Here is a 26,093-nt window from a genome sequence, read left to right as displayed (position 1 = left end):
AATCACCTGTCCCCACCCAAACCATTCGGCAATCCTTTTCCTTTTGTCATTATCTCGCTTAGCAGTTCGGCAATCGGGAGCGGGCAGATCCTCCCCAGCGCTCCAGTCCCGCCGGTCCCAGACCAGAGGCGAGGCAGAGAACCCCCAGCGTCCATCCCGGCTTCTCGCAGGTGAGCGGCGTTTCCTCCCGTAGCGAGGACGGGCGGCTCCCCGGCACGGCGGGGGCAGAGTCCCCGCAGCCGTGGCTCGGCCGGGACGGGAGCTCAGGCCGGGAGAACGCGACCCCGCGGCAGCCGGAAGCTTTACCGGGAGGATCGGCCTCCGGAAGCCTTCCCAGGCGGTGCGCTCACGGGGCTGTGCCGCGGACCCCCACCCCGAGCCGCTTCCTCCGTGCCGCTCCGTCCCGCCCCCCCCCCCGCACGGCCGCCATTACCGCGCCGGGCGCCGCTCCGCGCTACCACCATTGGCCGCGGCGCGCCGACGCCGGGGGCGGTACCCGGAGCCCGGCCCGCCCCCGCCCCGCCGGACCAACTTCCATTTTAGGTGCGGGAGCGGTGCGGGGCGCACGGAGCGGCGGTGGCGAAGCCCGGCCCGACCCTCTGCGGCCCCGCTTGCGCTGCGTTCTCTCGACCCGGACGGCCGCTGCTCCGGGTCGCCCCTCGGCGGGGCTCCTCGCGTCTCGAGCCTTTCGTCCCGCCGCTCCTCTCCCGCCGGAGCGGGCCGGGCGGCCGCGGGGCGGGACCGCCCCCTGTCCCCGAGGAGCCCGGCCACGGTGAGTCCCGCTCGCGGCGTCCCGTCGTTTACCGAGGGAGGGGGACCGAGGTCGGGCCTCGCCGTGCCTCGCGGGGTGTGGGCCGGTGCCGGGCGAGGGCCACGCCGTCGGTGCCGGGGAGCGCCCCGAGGTGCGCGGCGGGGGGAGGACGAAGGAGATAGTCGCGGCGCAGCCCCGCGCTGCTGTCCCGCGCCCCACCGGGGGCCGGGCCGAGCCGCGCGTGTCGCCGATCCCGGGGCCGCACAACAAAGGGCGCCGGCGTGCCAGCGGCGCGGGGAGCTGGCCCGACAGGCGCGGCGGGTTGGCGGCCGATGCAAACGAGATCTGCGGCCCTCGCCCTGCCTTTGTGCGGGAGGAGGGCGGGCTGGGGCAGGGCGCGGGGCCCGGGCCGCCCCCCCGCGTGCTGGCAGCGGAGTCTTGCCGTGTCCTTCTCCTCGTCTGCGCCTTTGTTCTAGCGGGAGGGGACTCCGGTGGCTGGGGAGGGTAAGGGCGCGGGGCGGGTGCGGCAGTTCCCTTCTTCCAGGCGGCTCCGTTCGGCAGCGCGCCTCTGCTCTCCCGACGACGAAAAGCGACGTGCGGCGGAGCCGCGGGCTGGCAGGTGGCACCGAGCCGCTGCCGAACGGGGACGGCCTTCCTGCAGCCTGGCCCGGGCCCTGCGGGCAGCCCCGCGATTCCTGTCAGCTGGCCGTCTCGTGTCTTTGTGCGAGAGGCCGCCGACCTTCCGCGGTGCCGCTCCTCGGAGCGCTGCGGAGCGGAGTCTGAACTTGGGGTGACTGCACTCAAGTCCGGGTGTCTGTCCGTGGGAGGACTGCCAGTGGTTCTGATATATCCTCTGAGCCTCGAGTGAGGGAGTGGGGACGGCTGAGCTTCCTCTGATTGTTGAGGAGGGGTGGGTCTCCGGGTGGTGGCTCCTGCTCTGGTAAGGTCCTGCTGCCTAGCTGGGCTGTGTGGTTGCTGCTACGGGGACAGACCTTTCCCTGCCCTGCTGGGTGATCCCCTCCCGGGTCAGTTGTGCCTTGTGGAGGGCTCTCCTGCTCAGCTGCTGGGCATTTAGGGGCAGCACCTGGTGCATGGAGCCGAGTACAGCTGCTGGTGTGGTAGTTCCTTTTGTGTCCTCTCTCACTGTGGAACTGGAAGTAAGACTGTCCTCAGCTTGGTGTGGGGAAGGAGCTGAAACTTGGCACTAACTTGGTCTAGGATTGCAGTGGGCCGGGGACTGCAGTTCATGTGCCAGCCTCTTTTGTCCGTACCTTGTCCTGGACGTGGTGATACAGGACGAGGGCTGGTCTATGTTGGCTGTGGGCCTTGCTGTTGTTCTGCTCCTGTTCCTGGTACCTGCTGTGCGCTGCTGTCTGACAGTACAGGGCTCGCTGTTGACAACAGGGAAGGACGGCACCCACATTTCCCAGAGACAGGCTCTCTGGCTTGTCTGGATTTACTCACACACTTTAATGGGGGGGGGGGGAAAAAAAGGGGCCGCTGCGTTTTTTTTTTTTTTTTTTTTTTAAAGCTGTTCTTAAACTGAATTTGACTGAACCTGTGTTGTGTGCAGACAACTGTCTTGTGGTATGTAGCCCTTGCTGGGACTGTGTGTGTGTTTTGCCTTCCTGAAAGGGTGGGAGGATGGAGAGGCTCAGTGCTGTGTAGCTTTGGGTTTGCCTTGGCCACAGTGGGATCAGTACCTCTCATCCAACAAGGCTACCCTGCATCACTGCATTCAAGAGTCCTCATGGTCCTTTTTTTCCTGGGGTGGGCTGGGAGTTGGTAGGAAGGCCCAGCTCTGTCGCTGGATTGCCTCTTACTGTTTCTGCTCTTGAGATTAGGCCTTGATCCAAGGGGTGTGTTTAGGGCACCCAGAAGGATTGGCTTGGACTATGCCTGAAAGGTTGTTGGGTTCTCTGAGTGGCATCTGCAAATTTAGAGGACAGTGCTATTTGAGCATTCCGGTTTCTCTCCCCAGCTGCCCTGCAATGATCATGCTGTCTGCCTGTCCTTTTCAGGCTGGATGCACAGAGCTCCCTCCTTTCCCTACAGACACAGGTCACTGCACTGTGCTATTCTCACTGCCTCAGCTCTGTTTCTGACAAGGAGCAGAACCGCAGAATTGATTTGGGTCCATAAAAAGCAACAGGTGTTGCCTGGTTGTGGTGACAAAATCTAAACCTGTTGAGTGATTCAGGCAGCCTCAGAGTTCTGTGTGTGACACAGGGCTTGGCTGGTGGAGGAAGTTGTCCTCTGGCACAGCATTCAGGAATGTGCCTCGATGTGAGGCTGCTGGGAAGGGGCTGGATCTGCAGGCTGCAGAACAGAGTGCTGGAGTTCCCCAAGGTGACTTGAGCCTTCTGTTGGCTCCTGCTCTTGTGCAGGGGGCTGCTGAAGGTGGGAAGGACACAGCACTGTTTCTTCAGGCTTGGCCTGTTCCTGTTCTGGGGGCTTGTGGCAGCTGGTTGACAAGTGTTGGATCATGAGTGTGTCTGACTCCTGTGTGTCTCATGTCTACTGCTGTGCTGCCCACCTTCCAGTCAGGAGAGCTGCTGTGTCCCACTGTCTTCCTTGTCCAGTAACTGGTACATAGGAATGGACCAATGTGGGGTGACTGCTGTACTCATGCTTCTATGTCACCTGGGTGTGGAGAGATCCTCCTGCACCGAAGTGTACAGTATATTTCCCTGCTTTATTTCTTTACAGAGGAAGCAGTTTTCCCAGCATGTGGTACTACTTCCTCATTGTGGCCCATATCTAAACCACCCAGCATGGTGGGGTGAGATGGCTGGTGGGGTGCGGAGGGAAGCTGGTGACTAAGCACCGCAAGATGCCAGGTGTGGTGCTGGGATCTACAGCCCTTACTGGAATGCCTGTCTTTTTCCCTCTGTGTTCCTGTTAAGGTAGAGGCTGGTGGTGCAGTGCCTGATGTGCTTCTGGTGCATGTGGCTCAGGGAGGTGGTAGTGAGCTGGCAGCAGGTTCCACGCTTCCTTTCCCTTCTGAGAGACCAGCCACCCTCCAGGGGTTGGAGACAGAGGGGCTGACACCTGGATGGTTTGTCCTCCGGCCTCTACCTTGTGTGCTGCAGCTCCATGCTGACCTCATGCCGCAGCACTCTGGCCTCTATCCACTGCAGAAATGTTTGTGGCTGTGTGGGTTGGGGTCTGGTCTGGGCTGAGCACTTCTTTCCTCTGTACGTGTGATTCTAAACAGTTGGTTACTCAGATGCTTGTGCTGATGAGAGCAGGATTTCTTCTGCTTGCGTGGCCTAAACAGGTTGTGAAACCACAGCCTGGCCTGTTGGTGAGGCAGAAGGAGGGGGTGGCTCTGTGGTTGTGGGGTGCTGGAGTTGTGTCAGGAGGCATGTGGGTGCCCTAGCTCAGCATTGTGGGCTGGAGGTTTCTTTCTAAGCTTGGCCAAGGAAGTCAGAGGCTGAAGGGAGCTGAGCAAGCAGGATGGAAGAGTGAGCCCTTGGACTGGCTCTCCTGCAGCCTAGTTGAGTGCTGCTGTGGATCTGGGTGCTCTTCTAGAATGTAGGTGACCTCAGGGTGGGTTGGTGGCAGCAGCAGCTTGCTGGGCTCCTATGCAAGGGCATGAGCTGCTACCATGTCTCCGTTCTGGCTCTGATGGCTCCTGTTCCTATGGGCGTTGGCCCCAGTTGCAGTGAACACTGCACAAAGTTCACTGCCTTCCTGCGAGTGGCCTGGCCCTGGTGTGGGCAGCCTGGAAGGTATGGGCCTCACCTGTGTCAGCTTCTGAGCGAGGGCTGGAGAGCAGCTGGGGGGTGAGCTGCTCTCATGCCACTTGTGCAAGTGCAGAATTGCTGGTAGAGACCAATTATTTGGGGTGAGGCAGGTAGGATCTCTCCTACGAGCACGGTAGTTTCAGAGGAAATGAATATGGAGAACTGATTCCACCCAGGCCAAGAGGAGGAAGGTGTCTCTCTGTCCTCAGATGATGAATGTTCTTCTCGCTCCCTTTTACACCTTTTACACGGTGCCTGGGCTTCGGATTTGCTCTTGTATCTGGGCTGCCTCCTCAGCAATGCTCCCAGCACTGGCCTGGCAAGCCAGGGAAGCGGTGCTGGCTCTCACCGGGCAGCGTGGGTAGCTGCACCAGGCGGGAGGGAGCATGGTGAACTGCAAAGACGAGTTTTTCCGACCTAGGAGGGTGGGTCACCATGTTTGAGTGTTCCTGGCAGGCCCCTTGCCCAGTGGAGTAACGCATTCTTCCAAGCATGTTGCTGCACGCGCAGCTGTTTGCCGTGCCTGGCTCCAGGCAGGCTGAGTTGCTTCAAGGTGTGCGTGTGGGGAGTGGTGGGGGGGAGATGGCCTTGCCTGATGCTCACAGGAGCTGCTAGGGGAGCAGGGGATGGCCTGGATGTGCTGCACAGTCTTGGCAAACAGGTGTCCTGCAGGGTTATGGTGCTGTTTCCTCCTCAGCTCTGCAAATACTGAGCCCATCTTCAGAGCCTTCTGGGCATGTTTGTGTCCCCATGGGAGAATCCTTGAGGCTGGGACGTGGCACCTGCTGCCTTTTGCTTGTGAGATGCTTGCTGCCCCAGGCAGGAGTGTGTAGCCGCTGTGTTTGATAGGTGAGGACGTGGTCCCTGGAGGTAGGATGCGTCCCTTGGGGAGTGGGGCCTGTTACGCTGAGCTGGCTGTTGGGGTGTCTGTGCCTGTGCCTTGTCCCAGCCTGTGTGATATGTCAGGGTAGTGGGGAGCAGCCCTTGGCAGGACGTGGTGTTTAGAAGCTTGCGGGAAAGGGAAGCCACGATGTCATTTCCCGTCTGACCAGGAAATGCAGGTTTCCTTCCCCTTGGATGGTGCAGGAGCCTGGGATGCTGCCTCTCGGCAAGCGGGCTAAGGGGATCTGCAGCCAAATGTAGTGCTGGGGAGCAGTTTGAGCTGCGGGCTGGGGTAGGATGCTTCCCCCGTGGTTTTCCTTCACCCATTTATTACTCCTCTTGGCAGGGTCCTCTAAATTCACTTGGAGTTGATGCATACATGCAATTAGGGAGCGGGGGCATCTGATGAGGTCATGCTGAATGGAGCTGGGCTTTTGTTGGCTGCATCCTCCTGCCCAGCCCCGGCTGATGGGTGCTGTGACTCAGCCCACTGCCTGCCCAGGAGCTGAGGCTGTTTGGAGTGAGGGGAGGACGTCCTGCTGCTGCTATGGGGCCATCTTGGAGATACCCTGCATGCCGCTCCCTCCCCACGTATGAGCTCACTGCCTGCTTGTTTGCTCTCTGTGGGGAGAGGTGTGTGACCGACCTGGCTGTGGATTTGTGTGTGGGATGGGCAGAAAAGAAAGGAGGCTGCCTTTGCGTCTGGGTGTCTGTTAGGGTGGACAGGGAGACTGTTTATGAGTCTGGGTGGGGGGATTTTGTGCTCCTGTTCTTCTCCATCTCCTTTGTTCCTTCGTGACTTTGGAATTCCTGGTGGGGCTGGCACTCTCTGGACAAGCCAGATGCAGTACCCTTCTGGTGTGCAGTGCTGTCAGGGCAGTTCTGTGTTAGTCCCAGACCCCTGTGCCTTTGTGCCCTGGTCAGCCCTCAGGCGTGAGTAAGCCATGTGGAGGCTGCAGGTGTTGGAAGAGGAAATGATCTCAAGTGGCTTTGTTGGGAAGGGGAAAGGATGGCTGGAGAGAGAGCTCTGCCTTAGGAAAGGAGTGAAATCCCCCTGTCTGATTGCTGGTCTGGTGCTGAGGTGTACTGTTTGCCCTGGGCTTTGCTGACCGTGGATGCTTGTGCTTGCAGCTGGATGGGAGGGTTCCTGATGCTGCTGCTCTCTCTGCTGCATCTTCCTGCTCGGAGGCAGCCAGCAGTAGATGTGAGCTCCCAGGTGGGTGCTGTGCCCTTGCCCATCTGTTTGGGTTTGGTGGGGGCAGCTCCTGCCATGCTGCAACCTCAGATTTAATTGAGAAGGGACTTTGCTCCCTCAGCTCTGTAGTACAGCTCTTATCTCAGCAGTGCCAGGCTGGTGTTTGCTTTGCCTGTGGGAGAGAGGCGGCTGAATGTGAAAGTTCAGCCTGGTGGTGGGTGTAGGGAGAGGTGGAAGTGAAGGCCAGAGATGTGGTGGCATGGAGCAGGGTGGCTGGAGCTGGGGTGCAGAACTTGAGGTTTGGGAGCAACCCGCTTGTCTGGGGGCTTCTGTGTCCTTTATCCTGGTGGCTGCTGTCCCTAGAGCAAGGCACGGAGCCGGGGAGCTGCCCTGGTGGGGAGCTGGGGACTACCCCTTCCCTGCGGGGCCCAGGAGCCTGCTGGCCGCCGGAGTGCAGCCTGCCCCAGGAATGCTCTGGCCCCGTTCCCAGAATCCGGCACTTGGTGTTTGTTTGTTGCTGTGCCCCTGAGGTCTGGTGCTACTGTGACAGGAAGCGGGAACGCCGGGGGGAGGGAGGCTGGCCGGCTGTGGATGTGCCTGTGAAATCCCTTTGTCCCTGCGGAGCGCTCAGCTGCAAATTCCCACAGAGAGGAGAGAGCTGCCTTTGTGCTGCTAAAGGGCTCCCAACATGTGAAACCCCTGGGCCGGGGGGCTGGGATGGGAGCTCAGCGCAGGGGCTGCAGGCCCCTGCCTTCCTGCTGTCCTTGGGCATGTGGGGGGCGTGCGGGAGGGGGGCCCTTAGGGTGATGTGCTGGGTGTTGCTGACAGGAAGGGGCTCCCTGGGCCCACCTTTCTGAGCCTACCTAAAGGTCTTACCCTGCCTGGGTGGGGCAGTGGCTTTGGAGTGTGGCAGCCCCCACCCTGTGGAGCACCCCCGGACAGCTGCCCTGGGGCTGGATTGCTGACATACCAACAGAACAAGCCTTGCTCTCTGTGGCCAGCCCTTTCTTTCTGTGGCCAGTCTCGTGCTGTTCCTTTCTCCTTCCCCGGGGGCAACCCTGATTTGCCTGTGTGTGCTGAGCCCAGCTCTTTGCTCCCTAGGGCAGCAGAAGCCACTGAACGTCTGCCCTGTTCCTGGTGGGGCCTGTCTCCTGCCAGAGGGTAGCCCACTGCATTTCCCAACCTCTTTGTCCAGGCTGGTCCTTGGAACTTGATCTGTATCGTGCATTCCTGCCCTTTTCTTTTGGGGGGGTGATAGTGGGGGTGTGTGCCACGTCTGCTTCCTCACTCCAGCCTGGTGTGCAGGCCCCACCCTGCTCTTATCTCTCCCCTCTTATCATCCTGCCTTGGCTGCTGGCCCTTTCCCTTATACGGCCTGCTATTGTGTCTGCTTGCATCCCTACAGGTAACTCCCTCTGCAAGGGAAGCTTTCCTAACAGGGACTGCAGCCCTTGTGGCAGTTAAGCGAGGCAGTCTGGGCTGCCATCCTGCTGCTGGTTGGACAAGCTGTGTGCTATGAGTATTGAGTGGCTCTCTTCATCTTGGCTGCTCCTCGTGTCGTGGTTCCTCCTTCCCCAACTCTTGCCAGGGCCTGGTGGTGTGGGCTGGGCTGCCCATGGGGCAGGGAGTGGCCCTGTCAGCACAAGTAGCTCCTGGGATGGTGACTGGGCTTCTTGCATGGGTAGCAGCCTGTCCAAAGTCCCTTCCGTGTCCTCTGCAACCTCCAGGCTGCTGGATAAGATCCGCTTTGGATGAGGCACTCCTCACGTGTGGGAGCTGTAGGTCAGCCATACTGCTTGCCTGTGCCTATTCTCAGGGTGGGCTATGGGCTACTATGGTTTTGGAAGTGCATCCAGAAGGTTGTGTTCTCCTGATAGTGATCCCCTTCCACGTGTTTGTGTTCAGCTCATGGCTTCTCTACCTCAAACAGTGCTGCCCTACTGCACCTTGACTGGCGTTGGTGCTTGCCTCCCTGTGCAGTGTGAGGGCTGCACGTGGCTCTCTGAGCCTGGGTGTGGAAAGAATCCAGAGATATTGGTTCATTTATTTTTTAGCTAATTGAGACTGACCGGGAGCCTGTGGTGAATTAGTAGGGATGTGAACCAGTGCAGAGCATCAAATGTAATGCACTGTGAGAGCTCAGGCAATTGCAGGCTTCAATTATTGATGGGGCTTCTGTTTTTACTAGGTACGTCGCAATAGGTAGATGGAACCTGGAGAGTTTGTTTCTTCCTCCCCAGAGAGGGCAGGGTCCTGGTACTGAGAGTTGTCTGTGTTCCCTGCCGAAGGGCAGGCAGCCAGCTGGCTCTGAGCCCCTCAAATGGATAGGGCAAGGCTAATTACTAGGGCAATGTTGCCATTTTTCTTGTCTAGTAGTTGAGGCAGCGTGCCTGGCAGGCCTGCCTGCCCTCAGCCTTGCTGTCCCTGCCACGTCTCCTCCAGCCCTGTGACCCAGCACTGGGCAAGGGACTGTCCTGCTGGAGGGGGAGGCAGCTCTGCTTCTGCCTGGAGCTGCAGGCAGCGTCATGTGATGAGAACAAACCTTGTCCTGTGGAACAGGTGTGTGAGGAGCGCCAACAGACAGGAAAGCTGCTGTGGGTGGGGAATGGCAGCCCCAGCTGCTGTGACGCTGTCTCCCTCTGTGCCGTAATGAGGGCTGTAGGTGCACCTCCTAGCAGGGAGTTGTGCAGGGCTGACATGGTGCAGGTGGCTTCTGGCTTTGCAGGTGCCTGGCTTGTGCTTTGCCCAAAAAATCCGCAGTGTTGAGGGAGTAGACTTAACTGCATCCATCCTGGAAGAGGGGGAACAGGTCCTTGTGAAAACCCAGCAGAGGGGCTTTATGCTTGAGTTGCTTTATGCACTGCAGCAGGTGGTGCTTGTCAAGCCTGCTATGTGTTATCTGTAGGATCTTGTCTGTGCTCTGCCCGTGGTGTCCTGTTCTGTCTGCCAGCTCAGGGTCAGTCTCCCTGGCCAACAGGAACCTTTGCTGGTGAGAAGCCCTCAAAGCTTGAACTCCCTCCTCCAGCAGAGTAGGATACAGGTGAACTCCATGTGGGTATGGCTGTGATTGGGCCCTCAGAGTTATTTTCACAGGTGAAGTATTTGGTCTTGGGGCAGGCAACCGTCCCAAGAGTTGGGAGCAGAAGCGTTTAGGAAGAATATCCAGAGTTCTTCCACTGCAATCTTCAGCGTTGTGCATCTCTGTTGAAGATTGATTTCAGGAGCTCAGAGTGCAGCACAGAGCTGGCCCAGCACTGGGAAGTGGGAAAACGAGGCCAGAAGGACCGGGATGTCAGGCTTTCTGGGTGCATGCATTGGTCCCTGGGGGCTGTGAGGTGAGTACTGTGGTGTTCCTTGTGCCCTGGGGTAGGAGCTGCTTGGGGATGTGCTTTGTCTTCAGGCTTTTTAGCTTTGCCCTGAATCAAGCTAGCTGAAATATTTTTGGCTTGCTGGGTTTTTTAAGTAATGGGTGTGTCAGAAAGTGCCTCTCATGATGAAAAGGCTTTCATGCGGCCGTCCTCAAAGATGGTCATGGTCTGGCTTTGGAAAAATGCTCTGTGTAGTTGTATCTTCAGAGGCGGGGCATGAGGAGGGGGAGATGGGTGCAAAGCAATCCCTGGAATTTCGTCCTTTGTTTTGTGGGATGCAGCTTACTCAGCTTGGAGCTGTCACAGGCAGCTTGCTTCCTCCTCTTCCCTCCTGCTCCATGTCTCAAACTGAAGATGGCTGTAGCCCTGAATTGCCGTGGGTAGCCAGCAAAGGGTTGTGCTGTGCCCAGGGAGCTGCTCCCCAAGATTGCGGTATGGGAGTCAGCAGGAAGTTGGCGGAAGGCAGAGATCTGGGGCTGACCCTCAGCAGCTGGGAAGGCGTGTGGCTGGGTTGCTGTTTGGGGTGTGTGAGTGGCAGCTGGTGGTGAGGAAGGGCTGTGCTGTAGCTTCTGCTGGGGTGGATGTTTGTGAGTGCAAGGGAGCAAGGAGAGTGGGCGAGGGACCAGTCCTGTGTTCCTTCCCCCGCTGCTGTGTGTTTACTCCCTGTGGAAGGGACAGGAAGGAAACAGCCTCATGGCTGCTCCAGCCCCTTATCTGGCTCCCTTAATGGCCCTTTGAGTTCCATTGTTAGCATCCACATTCTCTTGGCTGTGCACCCAGGGGATGTGTGGAGGTGGGGACATGGGCCTGAGTGGCATTGCTGGCTGTGTGGGGCCTTACCTTCCTGTAATGGCAAACTCCTCCGGTGTGGTTGCCTGAGGGAGGTTGTACTGTGCAGGAGCCCTTTTTTTGTCAGGGCTGTTTCTCCCTTTTAAAGAGCTTAGTGAGATGCTGTGCTGGAAATGAGTGCTCTTCCACCTGCCAGCGGTCATTATGGCTGGGATCTTAGGTACTCTGTATAGGCGTAGGGTGTCTGTGTGTGACATGACCTTCCCATGCTCCTGGGGAAGCCTAGGCACCTGCTGGCTGAGTCCCCTGGGACTGCAAGCACTGTCCTGCTACAGCCTCTGCAGCATGGCTGTAGGGTTGGGCCCTGCAGCCTTGTTCTGTGACTGAGGGAGCTGTCACTGAGATCCAGTGTGGTGGCCCTGGAGGCTGAGGAGCTGCATCCCCCATCAATTCAGATGGATGCCAACCATGGATGGAGGGGTGTTTGATTTGAGGCTGAGAGCTGAGTTCTTATGGGGCAGAGACAGGGAGGCAAGGTGATCTAGAGCCTCATCTCTGCTGGGCACTGCACATACACAGGTAGAAAAACTGAATTTTTTTATTGATGAAGGCATTACAGAACGGAGGCAACCAGATGTTGGGATATGCTGCAGGCAGCCTTTGAAGCACATGGAAAAAATCCAGCCTGCTTTGCTGGATTTGGTCACAGTGGTGCTGGGGGAGATGGGCTCCTCGGGTGTCTGTGGGAAGCTCTGGGGCAGGCAGAGCCACAGGAGGGATTTGGGCTCGCTGGCAGTGGGGGAGGCATTTCAGGAAGTGTTTAATCTAAATACTCTTGAGTTAATTCTTACTTATTTTCCACATTAAAAATGATGCAAAAAAAACCCAAACAAACGAAAGAACACCCACTCTACTCTTGGTGCCTCTGACCCACCATCTGCGTCAGACTGAAACTGGAGGGACTGGGCTGCCAGGGAGTGAGGGCCTGGAGGAGATAGGTACTGTGTAAGGGTGGTGGTGCCCATGTTCCTGGCCCTGGGTTGGTGCTGGGAGAGGCGGGCAAAGCTGCTGCTGTGCTGGAGACCGTGGGAAAGCAGTTCCTGCCTCGGCTGCCTGGCTCGAGCGAGTCCCCACATGCCTGCAGTGACTGTATGGGTTTGGGAAAACCTCTTGTGGGCCTGCCGGGGCTTGGCTGGGGAGGTGGAGGGCCAGGCCCATGGTGTTCCTCGTCAGCGGGGAGCTGTTTGAGGGGCTGCAGTATCTGAGGGAGCTGTCGCAGAGATGGTGCAAGCCTGCAGCTGACCCAACTCCATCCTTCAGAAGGAGAGGAGACCCTCAGCCTGTGTTCCCTTCCCTGCCTTCTGATTTAAGTTTGCTCGTGGTTTGACCCCGTTCTCCTGCTGTCCCTGCAGCTCTCTTCCTCCTGCTTCCTCCCTGTGGTGGCTGGGCTATTTCTCCCATGACTCTCTACGTCTAGACCTGGCTGTCCGTGCCTTTGCCAATCACACCCGAGCTTCCTCCTCTAACAGGTCTGTATGGAAGAAAATGATTTCTCTGTCAAAATGTGTTCATTGTGATGTGCTATTTCACTGTTTTCCTTTGGGAGGGGATGTTGATGGGTCTCAGCCAATGCCCATCCCATATCAGTGGGCTGAGGACCTCCTAGGATGGCCGCAGGTCTGGGAACCCTGATGAGGACCTGAGGGTGGTGGTGGAGTGGCAGCTCTCAGAGGGGTTTGTGCAGCCCCCTCCTGGGGGTCCTGTCCCACTCTGCTCCTTTTTGTGGATTGGAAGGAGCTGTGAATGTCTTGTTATTGTTTTTCCCCTGTTCTGAAAATCTGTCATAATGAAATCAGTCTCTTCTGACCTTTTTTTTTCTCTCCTCCTTTCCTCCCTCAAATCATGCGCAGTGAAGAGCGGGGCTCCTCCCCTTCTGGGTCACTTTTCCTCCTCTCACCTTGACACCAAGCCAACTCTGCTTGTGCCTCCCTGTGCCCTTCGCCCCTTCCCCGCCCGTCCTGGGTAACCGTCACCCATGGACGACTCGGAAGTGGAGTCAACCGCCAGCATCCTTGCCTCTGTCAAGGAGCAGGAGGCGCAGTTTGAGAAGCTGACACGGGCGCTGGAGGAGGAGCGGCGCCATGTCTCAGCCCAGCTGGAAAGAGTGCGGGTCTCCCCACAGGACGCCGGCCCGGGCTTGGCCAACGGCACACTCTCCCGGCGGCACCAGGTAAAAAAGGCAGAGGTGGGCACGGAGGCTCCCGGAGCCCCTGTCCCTGTCAGTTCCGTCTCAGTGGGGATGGCCCTGGGCCTGGCTCCCTCTGGCCTTCCTTGGAGATGAGGTAGAAGAGGGCTATGCTGGTTTCATAATGCTGGCAGTGTTGTATGTGGCCGGGGCTGATGTTTGCACATCCTCAGCTCACCTATCTGGGTCTTTCTGGACAGAAGGTATTGGCCTGGAGGGTCTTGCTGCCACGTCAGCTCTGGTTTTGTTCTTCCGTGAGCAGTTAAGGTTGGCTTTGTTCAGTACCTGGATATCCCTGCATGTTCCACCTGGCTTGTCAGAAGATGGAACATGAGTTGGTGTATTAGCTGTGAGGGTGTGTCTTTGTCTCCTCTCATGTGGCAATGGGCACATTGCTGGCATCTTGGTTTATCCCTGGAGTAGCCAAGCCAGGACTGTGAGAGATCTCTACAGGGCTTGAAGTGTGGTTTAAAATGCCTTGGCTCAAGGTCTCTGTCCTGCTCTCGCTTTCCTGGGCTGTTCTGGGGAGGGTGTCCTCAGGGCTGGCGGCACAGTGTCATGTAAAAGGCACCCACCTTTCTGACTGTGTGAAAGTTGGTGCTGCCAGGAGAAATGTGGGATAGGAAAGGGCAACTGGAGGGACAGTGTGAGCAGATGAAGCTGCAACACCCAGCAGTCAGCTCCCTTGCAATCCTTGTTAGCCTCAGGGCTTGTAGCTCCTGCTTCAGGAGATAGGAAAGGTCTCCAGGGCAACTGGGGAGAGTTGGGAGGCTTTTGGCTACTCCATATGGGTATTTGAGTGAGATGCAAGTAGTGTGGGGGAGGTAGGCTTAGTGCCATGTCCTGTAACTTCTCTCAGCTCGATTGGGCTGGATGCTGGATTTCTGTGTGCTACACAGAGCTGAGGAGTGATGTATGGCATGTGCTATGGCTGTCGGAGCCAGCTTGGGACCTGGGGCTGGCAGGAAAGTGGGGATAGCTGCAATCCAGGCAGGACAGGGGAGTGGTTGGGTAACAGGCCTGCAATGGTGATATGCATTTCAGAACGGCCGTTTCTTGGGTGATGCTGACCTGGAAAGACAGAAGTTCCCAGATCTGAAGCTCAACGGACCACAGGTGAGAGGAATGAAGCTGTGGGCAGCCTCCTTGCTGGATGGGGTTGTGGGGAGACCTAGCTGGCTGAGGGGAACTTGTGTTTCTAATGTGACCACCTTGGCTGAGAGGACTCGGGGCATGTTTGGTGAGTACACCCTCTTGTGCAAGGGGATATTGGGGCTCCTTGGGGTGTAAGATCTCCTCTTCTGGCTCTGTGTCAGTTGTGCTGATGACTTTGTGTTCCTGCTCCTCCCAGGACCACAGCCACCTCTTGTACAGCACAATTCCCAGAATGCAGGACCCGGGCCAAATCGTAGAGGAGACGTACACCATGGAGGAGGACCCAGAAGGGGCCATGTCTGTTGTGTCTGTGGAGACATCAGATGATGGGACAACCCGACGCACAGAGACCACGGTATGTGCCTGGGGAGGGAGGGAGTAGATGGATTGGATGCCAGCTAGGGACTCAGTGGTCGGTGTCACAGCTGTGATCGTTGCCAGCTCATTGTTTATGTGAAACCTGCCTGGAGTGAGGTGCTGGACTGAAAGGGGCCTCAGAGGTCACAGGGCTGTGGGGTGAGACAGTTTCCTGATGAGAATATACCCTATGTCCATCTCTCTAGGTGAAGAAAGTGGTGAAGACTGTGACCACCCGAACAGTGCAGCAGGTCCCCATGGGGCCTGACGGGTTACCCTTGGAAACTTCACCTGTCACAAGCAACTACGTCCAGACGATGGACAGGAACTTCCGCAAGAATGGCAACGGTGGCCCTGGCGGCTACCTGAACCACCCAGGCACGGCCACGCTTCCTCGCAACTACCATTACCCTGATGGCTATGGCCGCCCCTATGACGACAGCTACCCGGGCAGCGATCACAGCTATGGCAGCCTGTCCCGTGTCACCCGCATTGATGAGCGCTATCGCCCATCTATGGACGCTTACCGGGCCCCCAGCCGCCAGGACATCTATGGCCCTCAACCTCAAGTACGTGTTGGGGGCAGTAACATGGACCTCAACCACTTCCACCCTGAGCCATATGGCCTGGAAGATGACCAGCGCAGTGTGGGCTTTGATGATGTGGACTACGGGCTTATGTCTGACTATGGCACAGCCAGGAGAGCAGGGACACCATCTGATGCTCGACGTCGGCTCAGGTATTGGGGTATTGAGTGCTTGGCAGCACACGCTGGGGGCAGAGAGTTGTGCTAAGGTTCCTTCAACTCATTCTTTTCAAAGGAACCATAGAATCACTTATGTTAGAAAAGACCCACGAGATTAAGTCCAGCCTTGCTGTAACAAGATGTAACATAATAGGTAACTGAGCATAATTTGAGTTGTACTGCTTTAAAATTCTTCATGTTCTCTGCAGCAGCTTATACCCTCAAGTCCTTCAGGTGTTCACTGCAGTGCGAATAGAAGGAGGGACAGCACCACAAGCTGAGTCAGGCGTGGCTCGTGCAGGAGAAATCTTGTATCTGTTTCAAATTAATTGTGTGCTTAATTGGTGGTTAATACTCAGTGCTAATTGACAGTTGTCCTGCAGCGAGGAGTTCCGTGAGGTGGCTGGACATGGCTCTGGGCTTTTTCCTCTGCACTACCTGTTCTATTAGCATGGTGAGAAAGATCCAGCTGCTCTGTCACTGGCTGAGGTTGGGTGCTGCAGTATTCATCCTATGCCCCAGTCTGGTTTATCTGCTGGGAAATGTGCCTGATGTCTGCTGGAAGCAGCAGCAACCTCACCATTGCATTCTTGCCAAGCTGAGAGTGGCATGCAGCCCTGAAGGAGTTGTGCTGAGCCTGGGGCTGAAGCAAACAAGGCTTAGCACTGCAGTGCCCTAGGGAATGCTCTTGCAGGGTGGGACAGGCTGCTCGACCTGTTTGACAGTTGCAGCTTCTCCCCTTCATTCTGCTATGGGTGATCAGCAGCTCTTCCAGCCTGACTCCTGTGTAGCTGCCTTGGACAAGTAGAAAGAGGGATTGGGTGGTCCTTAACTACCTTCCAAGATGCTTGCAGGCATCTTGGAATGTTACCTGCTGGAGGCTATGGCTGCCAAGGACAGCTATCTTGCACAGTTCACTCATACTAGTGAACGTGGCTGCTGGCTGGCTAAACCTCTCAGCTTGCTCTACTTGCTGTTTGTGCTGCCAAGTGGAGATTGAGGAGGTGCTGGAGTGAATTTGAACAGTACTGAGATAGGACTGGAGTGAGAAGCTGAGCCTGAACCCTAGCAATGGGGAGGAGTTGCTGGTGGGCTGGAATGTACATCCATTCCTGCTATGGGGATAGTCAGAGGGCTGACAACAGGCTCCTTAGGTTCCTAGGACAAGTAGCAGAGGCTTGAGAGGAAGGGAAGAGGAGGTATTTGCCAGCCCCTGTCAGAGATCCACCCATTTCTCAGGGTGCATCCTGTAAATCCCCAGTAGCTCTTGGCTGCTGCAGAGACTGAAGGAGGAGCTTTGTCCTTCTGTCTTGTGCCAGCACGAGCGTTTCTGTTGCTGTGTTGAACCAGTTGGGGCAGTTGTTCTCCCAGATTGATTTCCCCAGCCTTGTTGTGAAGTGTGTGCTGGTTAAAGGAGAGCCGGTGAGGCTGACTTGAGAAGGCTGTGAGAAGCCAGCTTTGGCAGTCCTGAGCCCCCATCTGGCCTCTCAGCATGCCCCTTGGACAAAAGGGGTGAGGCAGAGTCCAGAAGACAGGGCATGTGTGCAGCCCTTTCCTACGGCCCCATGAGCAGGCTCTCCCTCCCCGTGCAGGCCGATAAAGATCACAGCAATCTGTGGAATCCAGGCACTGTTGAGCTTGGCTTGTCCCCTGCCTTCTCAGTTACCATCTTGCTCAGCTGACTGGCTCACCGAGATGGCAACAAGCAAGAGCAGCATCCCACCCCCTGCCTCCAAGATGTTTGTCTTGAGCAGGGGCCTGGTGTTTAATGACTTCTTTCAGAGAGGCAGCTTGCCAGGCACGTGGGGGACAAGGGAGCGTGTTAGGCAGAGAGTGTGGTGTGTGTGCTAGCGGTATGTGGCCTTGTACCCTCTGCATGACTCTGCTTGGAACTCCCTGCCTGCAGGAAGGCTCAGCAGCGGCACAGGAGTGCTTTCCTTGCCTTCCCCTGCCTTTGCTGCTCCATCCCATACCCCTTCTGGGATGCTGAAGGCATCTTACAGGGGTGAGGGCAGCTGCAGGCTGTGCTGGAAAGAGTTGAGATGTCTCTTGCAGTGTTGGCATTGGGCAGCTGTCTTGCTCCTGTTTTGTTCTGCTGCAAAGGCATTGTTGGTGGCCAAGGTGATGTTCTCAGTTGCCAGACTGAGCAGCATTCTTTGGTTGCCAGCCCTTGTGACTTTGTGCCCCTGGAGCTTCTGGTTTTGGCAAGTTCTATTTAGGGGAGATTGTGTAGGGAGCAGAACTGCTCACTGTCCTTTCTTGCATCTTTATGTACCCACTCAGTCAGTGACGGGGATCCTTCCTATGTCAGATTTAGGAGCTTTAGAAGTAGGATCTAAAAGTGGCTGAGCAGATGTGAGCCGGGGGACACAGCCTCATCTTGGACCTGGGTTGTGCAGCCACAGTGTGTAACACGATAGTCCCAATGGATGTAGCAGTCAGTAATACAACCCCCTGCTCCTGTCCCTTTCTGTTGGAGACTGCCAAATTCCTTTGCCCAGGTGGAGGGAAGATTCTGTTTGCCACGGAGGCTTAACAGTGACCTAAAAATAGGGTTGGAATCAGGGATTCTGTATGCTTTGGGTGTGTGTGCACTACTGTCAGATACAGGACTTGCTTGTACCAAGACTGGGCGTGGAGGGCTGGGGAACTTCTGTGTGGTTTGCACTCACCAGCAGTATGTTGTGGGATGAACTTGCCCTCTAGTGGCCATGGGCCTGAGTAGTTGTTGGTGCTGTTACATGGGCTGGCTCAGCCTAAGGGCTGGGCCTTGCCACTATAAAAGTTATGCAGAGAGCGGCGCTCTGTCTGACCCAGAAGAGATCTGTTGGGTGGGAAGTGGCCCTACTTGCTACTGAGGCTGCCCAGTCCATTTTGGAGATGCCTGAGGCTGGCCTCCAGGCTCCCGCTGGGCCTTGTGTAGCTCTGTGGGGAGAAGGAAGATACCACAGTGCTGCTCTGCAGCCTGGCTCCTTCCCTTTGAGGGTATGCTGCAGCAAGTAGTGGTGATTGCGTACTGTGCGTGTTTTTCTCCATCCTCTACTGAATTGGACAGGGTGTAGGGCTCACACTGATGCTTGCTGTCTCCTAGGAGTTACGAAGACATGCTGGTGGATGAAGTGGCTCCCGACCGGTACTACTGGGCCCCCCTGGCTCAGCATGAGCGGGGCAGCTTGGCCAGCCTGGACAGCCTGCGGAAAGGAGCACCGGCTCCGGGCAACTGGCGTCAGCCAGAGCTGCCAGAGGTGATAGCGATGCTGAGCTTCCGCCTGGATGCTGTCAAGTCCAATGCAGCTGCTTACCTGCAGCACCTGTGTTACCGTAATGACAAGGTGAAGACAGAGGTGCGCAAGCTGAAAGGCATTCCAGTGCTGGTGGGGTTGTTGGACCACCCCAAGAAAGAGGTGCATTATGGTGCCTGTGGGGCTCTCAAGAACATCTCCTTCGGCAAGGACCAAGACAACAAGATTGCCATCAAGAACTGTGACGGGGTGCCTGCTTTGGTGCGCCTGTTACGGAAGACCCATGATATGGACCTTACAGAGGTCATCACAGGTAACGGCTCCAGGGAGGTGAGGAGGTGCTAACCTGTTGGGTGAGATGTGGGGTGCAGGTGTTTAAAGCCCACGTGCCCTGACCAAGCGTGTGTGGCTTTGCAGGAACACTGTGGAACCTGTCTTCACATGACTCCATCAAGATGGCCATTGTGGATCATGCACTGCATGCCCTGACTGACGAGGTCATCATCCCCCGCTCAGGCTGGGAGCGAGAACCCAACGAGGACTCAAAACCCCGCCACATTGAGTGGGAATCAGTACTCACCAACACTGCTGGCTGCCTTAGGTAAGGGAGAAGGGTTACAAACAGATGGCAGAGAGCTGTAGTGTGCTGGGGCTGCTGTAACACTCCATGCTGGAGTGGGAAAGGACTGCTTTGCTGGCTGTGAAGAAGCAGCTCCTGGGACAGCCACTGTTGACGATGTGGTGATGCTTCTTGGCACTGGAGGAGTTTCTTTGTCAAGAGAAGCCAGAGAAGAGTCTCCCTTTGATTTTGAGCTCTTTTGGGTGTGGACTGCTCCTTGCTTGCCCTCAGCTGTCTCCCCCATGCTGTATTTCTCTTGATTGACAGGAATGTGAGCTCAGAGCGGAGTGAAGCCCGTCGGAAGCTGCGAGAATGTGATGGGTTGGTGGATGCCCTGATATACATCATCCAGTCTGAGATTGGCCAAAAGGACTCAGATAGCAAGGTACTACAGAGGGGATGCTACCTGGGCCAGCAGAGTTGGGAAGGATGCACAGTGCTCTGCTATTTATGGATTGTTCCTGGGTTCATTCTGATAAGGGCAAAAGATGGAGGGGAATCAAGGAATTTGAGCTGACAGGGCTATTTGAGGAACACCTAAACCAGGCACCTGCCTTTCCATACTTGGGAGGAGAGCCTCCGTGGGGTATGATTCATGTACTGTGTGACCAGATGTTGGGCTCTCAGCCAGCAGTTGGCAGTAGGAGTACTTGACCCTACAGTTGGGCTGTGACTAAGTTAGTGACTGCAGCTTTTGCCCAGAGATGTGGACTGGGCACGTGCTGCTCTGAGTAGAACTGTCTGGCTTTCTGTAGCTGGTGGAGAATTGTGTGTGCCTGCTGAGAAACTTGTCTTACCAAGTCCATCGTGAGATCCCCCATGCTGAGCGCTACCAGGAGACTCCTCTGGTCACCACCAACAATGCTGGGCCCCATGCTGCAAGCTGCTTTGGTGCCAAGAAGGGCAAAGGTTCGTTGGCTTGTGACATAAAGGCACACTTGCTTCAGTGGGGCTTGAGGGTGGTCTGGGATCTTTGTGATTCGTTCTCTCATCTCTCGTGTGAAGGCTAAATTGTGGCTTTCTCTGGAAACACGGTGGCTTGTGCCTTCCTTTGCTTTGGGAAGTTACTGCGTGACTCATTCAAAGCGTTTGACACGAGCTAACGGTGCCCTGGTGGGTTTCTGTGGTGATGGGATGGTGGTGGATGGACAACCACTAACTTCACATCTTCCCTTTTCTTATGTGTTGTCCTTTCCCCCTCCCTTTGCTTTCTTGCCAAACGATCTGCCCCATGATGCTGTTGGCACTTCTCTCCTCCTGCCTCCCCTCTCTCCTGTCCTCCTCTCCGCTTCGCCAATAGACGAATGGTTCTCCAGAGGTGAGTGTGCTCTTGATTTTAATTTTTCCCTGGTGAAAATGACTGGGTGCCTTCCTGAGCTCTTTGTTCCCCTGCAGCTGGCCTTGTGCTGCCTGCGATGTGACTAATGTCCTTGGTGGCATGTAGCTTCTGCTCACCTCTGGGCTTGTTCTTGTAGCAAGTGGCAAAAAGCTGCTGGGCTGATGTGGAAAATGAGGTGTCTTATGCCTCTGTGCTTGCTTTTTAAAGGTAAAAAGCTTCCGGAAGACCCTGGTGCAGATACAGTGGATTTTCCCAAAAGAACAACTCCAGCCAAAGGTATGTTGTCTAGTGTGTTCAGGACTCGAATGCATGGGGCTGCCTTCCCACAAGCAGTTTGGGAAGGGGTGGCGTTGATAGATTTTCTTTCTCCCCACTGAAAAGAGCCTCCTAAATGGGCAGAGGTTTGTCTTGAAAGTAGTTTGTGGTTGTGCAGGCTCACAAGCTGTGCTGCAGGCAGCCCTGAGGAGGCCTGCTGGTCTTGGTGGATGTGAGTGCTACCTCAGGACAGGCTTGCTGCACCTGTGGAGGGAGCTGTTGCCCTCGGAGCTGAGGGAGGGTGTGGTGGCACAGCTCTGCAAAGAGGCCCCCTCTGCTGGGGGTTTATATTTGTCAGTGTCCTGCCTGCTCTTCTCTCCTGGGCATGAAGGATGGGCAGGATTTTAAACTAAAATGCCCTGCCTAGAGGAGTGTTCTGCAGTGTGAACATGGAGAAGGGTCACTCCAAGTGACCTTACCTAATAATAAGGCAACCTTGAGGGCGGCAAATCACAGCCCTTCTATGGTCAGCTGAGCAGCAGCTATTGGCCGTGGGCTTTAGTTCAGCTACTTCTGCCTTGAAACACTGTATTCTGAAGTCTGAAATTGATGTCTGAGCTGATTACCTGGGGTTTCTGCTGTTAAGGGACAACCTGTCTTGCTGTGTATCAAAGAGCAGACAGTGCCTAGCAGTACTCCTTTGTACAAGTCTGTTGCTTGGTCTTGGGTACTCACAGAAATTATGAGTAAGTTCTTCCTCTCTGTGCCTCTCTGGCAGGCTACGAGCTCCTCTTCCAGCCAGAAGTGGTCCGGATATACATCTCCCTGTTAAAGGAAAGCAAGACTCCACCCATCCTAGAGGCTTCAGCAGGAGCAATTCAGAATCTGTGTGCTGGCAGTTGGACAGTGAGTGCCTTGTAGAGCTGGACGTGTTGATGCTCATCAGTGTTTAAGGGAAGGGGAATTTGGGGCACGTCACTTTTTGGTGTCAACAGAGCTGTGAAGTGTCAAAGCTCTGGCATTCCAGGCTGTTGCACTTCATGTAACTTGCTCTGAAGAAGGCATAATTCAGCAGCACAGCTCAAATGTGGACCAGATCTCTCCTGTGCTGTTAAGGGTTCTCTGCCCTTTGCCATATGTTTCTTCCCAAGGGCTACCTGTGTCTCTTTCTGCAGCCTGTTCCCTGCCACTTCTTCCCTTCTGCAGTCTGGAAGAAAGGAGTGTAGATTTGGGCCCACTCTGTGGTCCTACCGTGCCTTTGCTCTGTGTTCTTTGTGTATATATAGAAAGATCGAACAAAAGCATGCTTAACTGGCAGGGAGGGCTTTGACACCTGTAAATCAGCCCTCTCCCATTCACAGGCGTTGCCTGGGGTTACTTGGAGATGGGTGTGGGACCTTCATAGCACCTCTCCCTACGGGTGAACCCGGGGCCCTTGGTTTCTGAGGTGGGTGGGTGTTAAAGCTCCCAGCAGTGCCCCCGTGCTCAGGAGCCGTGTGAAGCTTTGCCTCCCTGGGTTTCCACCGTGGCATTCTGCTCTCCCTGCAGTACGGCCGCTACATCCGCTCAGCACTCCGCCAAGAGAAGGGACTCTCAGCCATTGCTGACCTCCTGACCCATGACAGTGAGCGTGTGGTGAAAGCAGCGTCTGGAGCCCTCCGCAACCTGGCTGTTGACTTACGTAACAAAGAGCTGATAGGTGAGAGCTGCGGGCACGCTTCACGTCTGTTTGGCTTAAAACTTCCTCTAGGCTGGGTGGCTGAGGCTATGCGTGGGCACAGTGGCTGCCCAGGGGCTTTCTGCTGTCCATTTCACAGATAAACATATACTGGGCTCCTTGGGAGATGCATTAGAGTTGGTGACCTATCTCTGATCTTTCAGTAGTGCCTTTTTTTCTTTTAGTCACTGTCCTCCTTGCTCGCTCACGCCCAACTGTTTGCCCTTATTAGGTAAACATGCCATCCCCAACCTAGTGAAGAACCTGCCTGGAGGCCAGCAGACTCCAGCCAAAAACCTCTCTGAGGATACAGTGGTGTCCATCCTCAATACCATCAACGAAGTCATTGTAGACAACCTGGAGGCTGCCAAGAAGTTGCGGGAAACGCAGGGGATTGAGAAGTTGGTGCTCATCAACAAAACTGGGTAGGCTCTGCTTGAAGGGCAGTGCAGGGGTGGAGAGCAGCTTTTCCCATGGTGGCTTTGAGGCTGTGGATATTGCCAGACATCTTTTCCTTCACTGCTTTCTAGGAACCGCTCAGAGAGAGAAGTGCGAGCAGCTGCCCTCGTCTTGCAGACAATCTGGGGATATAAAGAGCTGCGGAAGCCCCTGGAGAAGGAAGGCTGGAAGAAGTCAGATTTCCAGGTATAGGGAGTGGTGGAGCAGTATCCTGTTCTGGCTTGGGTCCTGCTGCAGGGAGGAAGTGCTCCAGGAACTCAGCAGTGTTTGATTTCAGCTTTTTTCTTGCTCCTGTCGCTAGAGACCCTTGAAGGTGTCCCCTCTGCCACTTCTTAGTGGGTGGATGGCAGTGGAGCAGAAACACTCCGCAAAGTATTAAGCCTTGAACATCAAATCTACCAGCAGGGAGAGTCTGCAGCACTAAAGCCATTGTGTGTGTGGCGGGGGGGGGGGGGGGGGGGGGGAAACGGTCTTCTGGTATTTGCTTTCCCTCCTAAAAGCTGCAGCTGCCTCTTCAAGGCTGGGTGCTGCCCTGACCCAGCCTAGGTAGACTGCCTCCATCCTTGTTTGTGGGTACACCCCCAGGGGCTTTGGAGCACCTTCAGGTCCTTTGCTCAAGGACTGTGGGAGAGAAGCACTGCTGGGGCTGCCAGGGCCGGAGGGTTGCTATGTGCTTAGTGTATGGAGTATGAGTGGTTGTTTTCTGGTGCTCCAGGTGAACCTTAGCAATGCCTCTCGGACACAAGGAGGAAACTCATTTGATGACAGCACCTTGCCTCTCATTGACAGGAACCAAAAAACAGGTATGTGCCCTCCCTCCTGCTGGCACTTGTCTCCATGTTGACTGCCTTGTGGGTACCCGTGTTCCCTCTGTACTTTTCACCCCCAGCTTCCTTGGGTTCTCCAGGGGTTCGTGCAAAACCATCAGCTGGGGGGTTTATTTTTCTTTTTCTCAGAGCTTATGTAGAGTTTACAGTACTATAGTATCCTTGGGCCAACAGTGCTGAGGCTGGAGCTCCATCTGGCCTTATCCAGCAGTGATTACATTGCTGCTTGTGGCTGCAGAGGCTATGCCTGATCTGTTTTCTCATCCTTCTAGACAAGAAATCCTCCCGGGAGGAGATCCAGATGAGCAACATGGGACCAGGTAGGAAAAGGACTGGAGGAAGGGCATCTACTCTGATGTGCTGGGAACGCCTTGCCTCCTATGGAGAGGATGCTGCCTCACAAAAAGGTGGTGCAACTGATGGTCTCGTGTCTTCCTCCAGACAACTATTCCACACTTAACGAGGTGGACCACAGCAGGACACTGGACCGACCTGGTGATCTTGGAGACACGGAGCCAGTGAAGGCAGCACCGTTGATGGTGAGCAGCCTTTCTTAATGAAGCTGGAGTGGGCAGAGGTGCAGGGAATGGCACTGGGAAAACTGGGCTCCTGTGACTAACCCCCGCCTGCTCCTTCGCCCCTACTAACCCTGTATGTCTGCAGCAGGAGGAGGGGCAGGAATCCCAGCCTGAGGCAGAGGAAGATCCTGCTGAGTTTTCCTCTGTGTCGGTATGTCCTGCAGCGCCCTGTCCAATCTGAGTAACGGTGGCAAATCCTGCTGTGCTGTTAGGGGTGCTTTGGGCAGCCAAATCGCGCTCTGATCGCTGCAGTCTACAATCACTGTCTGATCTTGATCCACAGGGGCTGTAAACACACCTTCACTGATTGTTCCTGCTCCGGATGTGCTAACGTTTCTCCCCTCTCTCTCCACAGCAGAAGATCTAGCTGCTACCCCTGCCTCCGCTCAGTTTGGTTGATAATATATTTTATATATATAAATATATATAACTCTTCGTGGTGGAATGGACCGAATTTTTTTCAACTTTTTTTTTTTTTTTGCTGGACTGTTTGTGCCAACTAGCCAGCCAAATGACTGGGCCTGGTCCCACAGGAGGCAGCCCAGGCTGCTCTGCCTCCTCTCGGTGGCTGCATCTCCCTGTTCTGGGACAGCTATCAATAACTCTTCCTCCCTGTCCTCCACCACTTCCCTTCCTTCAGAGAGGAGGCCCTCCTGCCTGACTGCCTGCGCCAACCAGCAAGGATGCTGCAAAACAATTCCAGACCTCTGCCTTGACCAGGAACTGCCTTCTCTGCCTCACCTTCCTTCTGCTTGGAGTCTACTGTGGGGACAGCGACCAAGACCTTACTTGCCACCTTCCTTTGTTGCCTATAGGATATTTTTCTGTGTGTGGGATCACTCTTGTGCTGAGGCTGCAGGGACAAGAGCATCCCTCCCTGGCAGCAGCAGGACTGGGATGCGAAGGAGGCTAGAATCACGGGGGTGTTGGTGGAAAGGAGAAGCAGCAGTAACTCTTCTTGCTTTGCTCTAGATGAGGCTTTGGGGGTGTGGGAAGAGGGATCTATCCTAGCTTTGACTGTTTGGCCTGGCTCTGGATCCTGCTGCGGGGAACAGGGGTCTGGATGGGGCAATTGAAAAGAGGAGGGATCCTTATGTAGGGGAAGGGTCTGTGTGGTGCGTGTGGGGCAGGCCTCTGCCCTGGGGGTGATCTTTCCCTGGGGAAGGAGTAGGGTAGGAGGAGTAGCAGCAGGGCTTTCGGGGCCGGATTTCTTTGGGAACTGGCTGAAGTAGCGGTGGGTCTGCGAGGGCGTGCGCAGCAGGTAGGGCCTGGATCCCAGCCACCCCCATACATCAGCTGCCTGTGGCAGTGCTCCCTCAGACTTCTCTTGACATGTGCCTTTCTTTTGCCACTGTGAAATAGCTCTTTGAATTGTACTGTTTGGCTTCGCTAGGGGAAGCGGTGTTCCAGGCTGCTGGTGGGGCTGAGCTGGAAGCCCAGCAGGGAGGATCCCAGCCCTGCTGCCTTTGGCTGCCACTGCTGAATAGGGAGCAGGGCTCTCCCCTCTCTCCTGTCCTGGGGAGCCCAGGCTGTCCTGGGAGCATCTCTGTGGTGGTGGGGGTGTGTTTGGTGCTGTGATATTCTGGGTGAATAGGGGGAGGCTTAGGCTCACTGTGCAACTGGAAGCCTCTTTGCAAGGCTGCAAACTGGAGATGGAGCCCTCCCCAGTACGCACACTTGTGCCTCGCTCTTCCAGCTCCAGCCACACCTCAGCTCCGTTTGGTTTTGTTCTGGGGGTCTAACTTCTCTTTTTCCTTTAAATATGTAAAACACTAATTCCTTTTAATTTTTTAATTCCAGATGAACCAAAAAAAAAAAAAC

General features: G+C 55.8%; 1 protein-coding gene across 7 annotated transcripts; it reads left to right on the top strand.

Moving 5' to 3' along the window:
• Positions 1–81: 81 nt before the first annotated feature.
• Positions 82–26,067, top strand: CTNND1 (catenin delta 1). Of its 7 annotated transcripts, none has more exons than XM_042868909.1 (20): positions 82–170; positions 12,147–12,263; positions 12,645–12,964; positions 14,024–14,095; positions 14,331–14,489; positions 14,698–15,230; positions 18,328–18,791; positions 18,896–19,079; positions 19,365–19,482; positions 19,853–20,006; positions 20,398–20,415; positions 20,644–20,712; positions 21,470–21,597; positions 22,240–22,390; positions 22,641–22,833; positions 22,939–23,053; positions 23,583–23,670; positions 23,967–24,014; positions 24,136–24,233; positions 24,358–24,605. In XM_042868909.1, the coding sequence occupies exons 3-20, from the start codon at positions 12,770–12,772 to the stop codon at positions 24,451–24,453; spliced, it is 2,883 nt and encodes a 960-aa protein (XP_042724843.1). In that variant the 5' UTR covers positions 82–170; positions 12,147–12,263; positions 12,645–12,769; the 3' UTR covers positions 24,454–24,605. The 7 variants fall into 7 exon arrangements, with proteins under 7 accessions (XP_042724843.1, XP_042724870.1, XP_042724862.1 ...); XM_042868936.1 differs by lacking the exons at positions 82–170; positions 24,358–24,605 and adding exons at positions 691–772; positions 24,631–26,067; XM_042868928.1 differs by lacking the exons at positions 82–170; positions 24,358–24,605 and adding exons at positions 691–772; positions 24,628–26,067.
• The last annotated feature ends 26 nt before the right edge of the window (positions 26,068–26,093 follow it).

The sequence above is a fragment of the Lagopus leucura genome, unplaced genomic scaffold, assembly GCF_019238085.1.
Source record: "Lagopus leucura isolate 7727_CA_CO unplaced genomic scaffold, USGS_WTPT01 Super-Scaffold_1, whole genome shotgun sequence".
Taxonomy (NCBI): Eukaryota; Metazoa; Chordata; class Aves; order Galliformes; family Phasianidae; genus Lagopus; species Lagopus leucura.
The sequence above is the reverse complement of the archived record's forward strand: the minus strand, read 5'-3'. Positions and strand labels throughout refer to the sequence as shown.

Excerpts from the sequence above, each read along its gene's own strand:
- CTNND1 (XM_042868909.1), top strand. The coding sequence starts at position 12,770 with ATGGACGACTCGGAAGTGGAGTCAACCGCCAGCATCCTTGCCTCTGTC. Across the intron at positions 14,096-14,330 it reads TGAAGCTCAACGGACCACAG|GACCACAGCCACCTCTTGTA; the intron begins GTGAGAGGAATG and ends TGCTCCTCCCAG. Across the intron at positions 19,080-19,364 it reads AACACTGCTGGCTGCCTTAG|GAATGTGAGCTCAGAGCGGA; the intron begins GTAAGGGAGAAG and ends CTTGATTGACAG.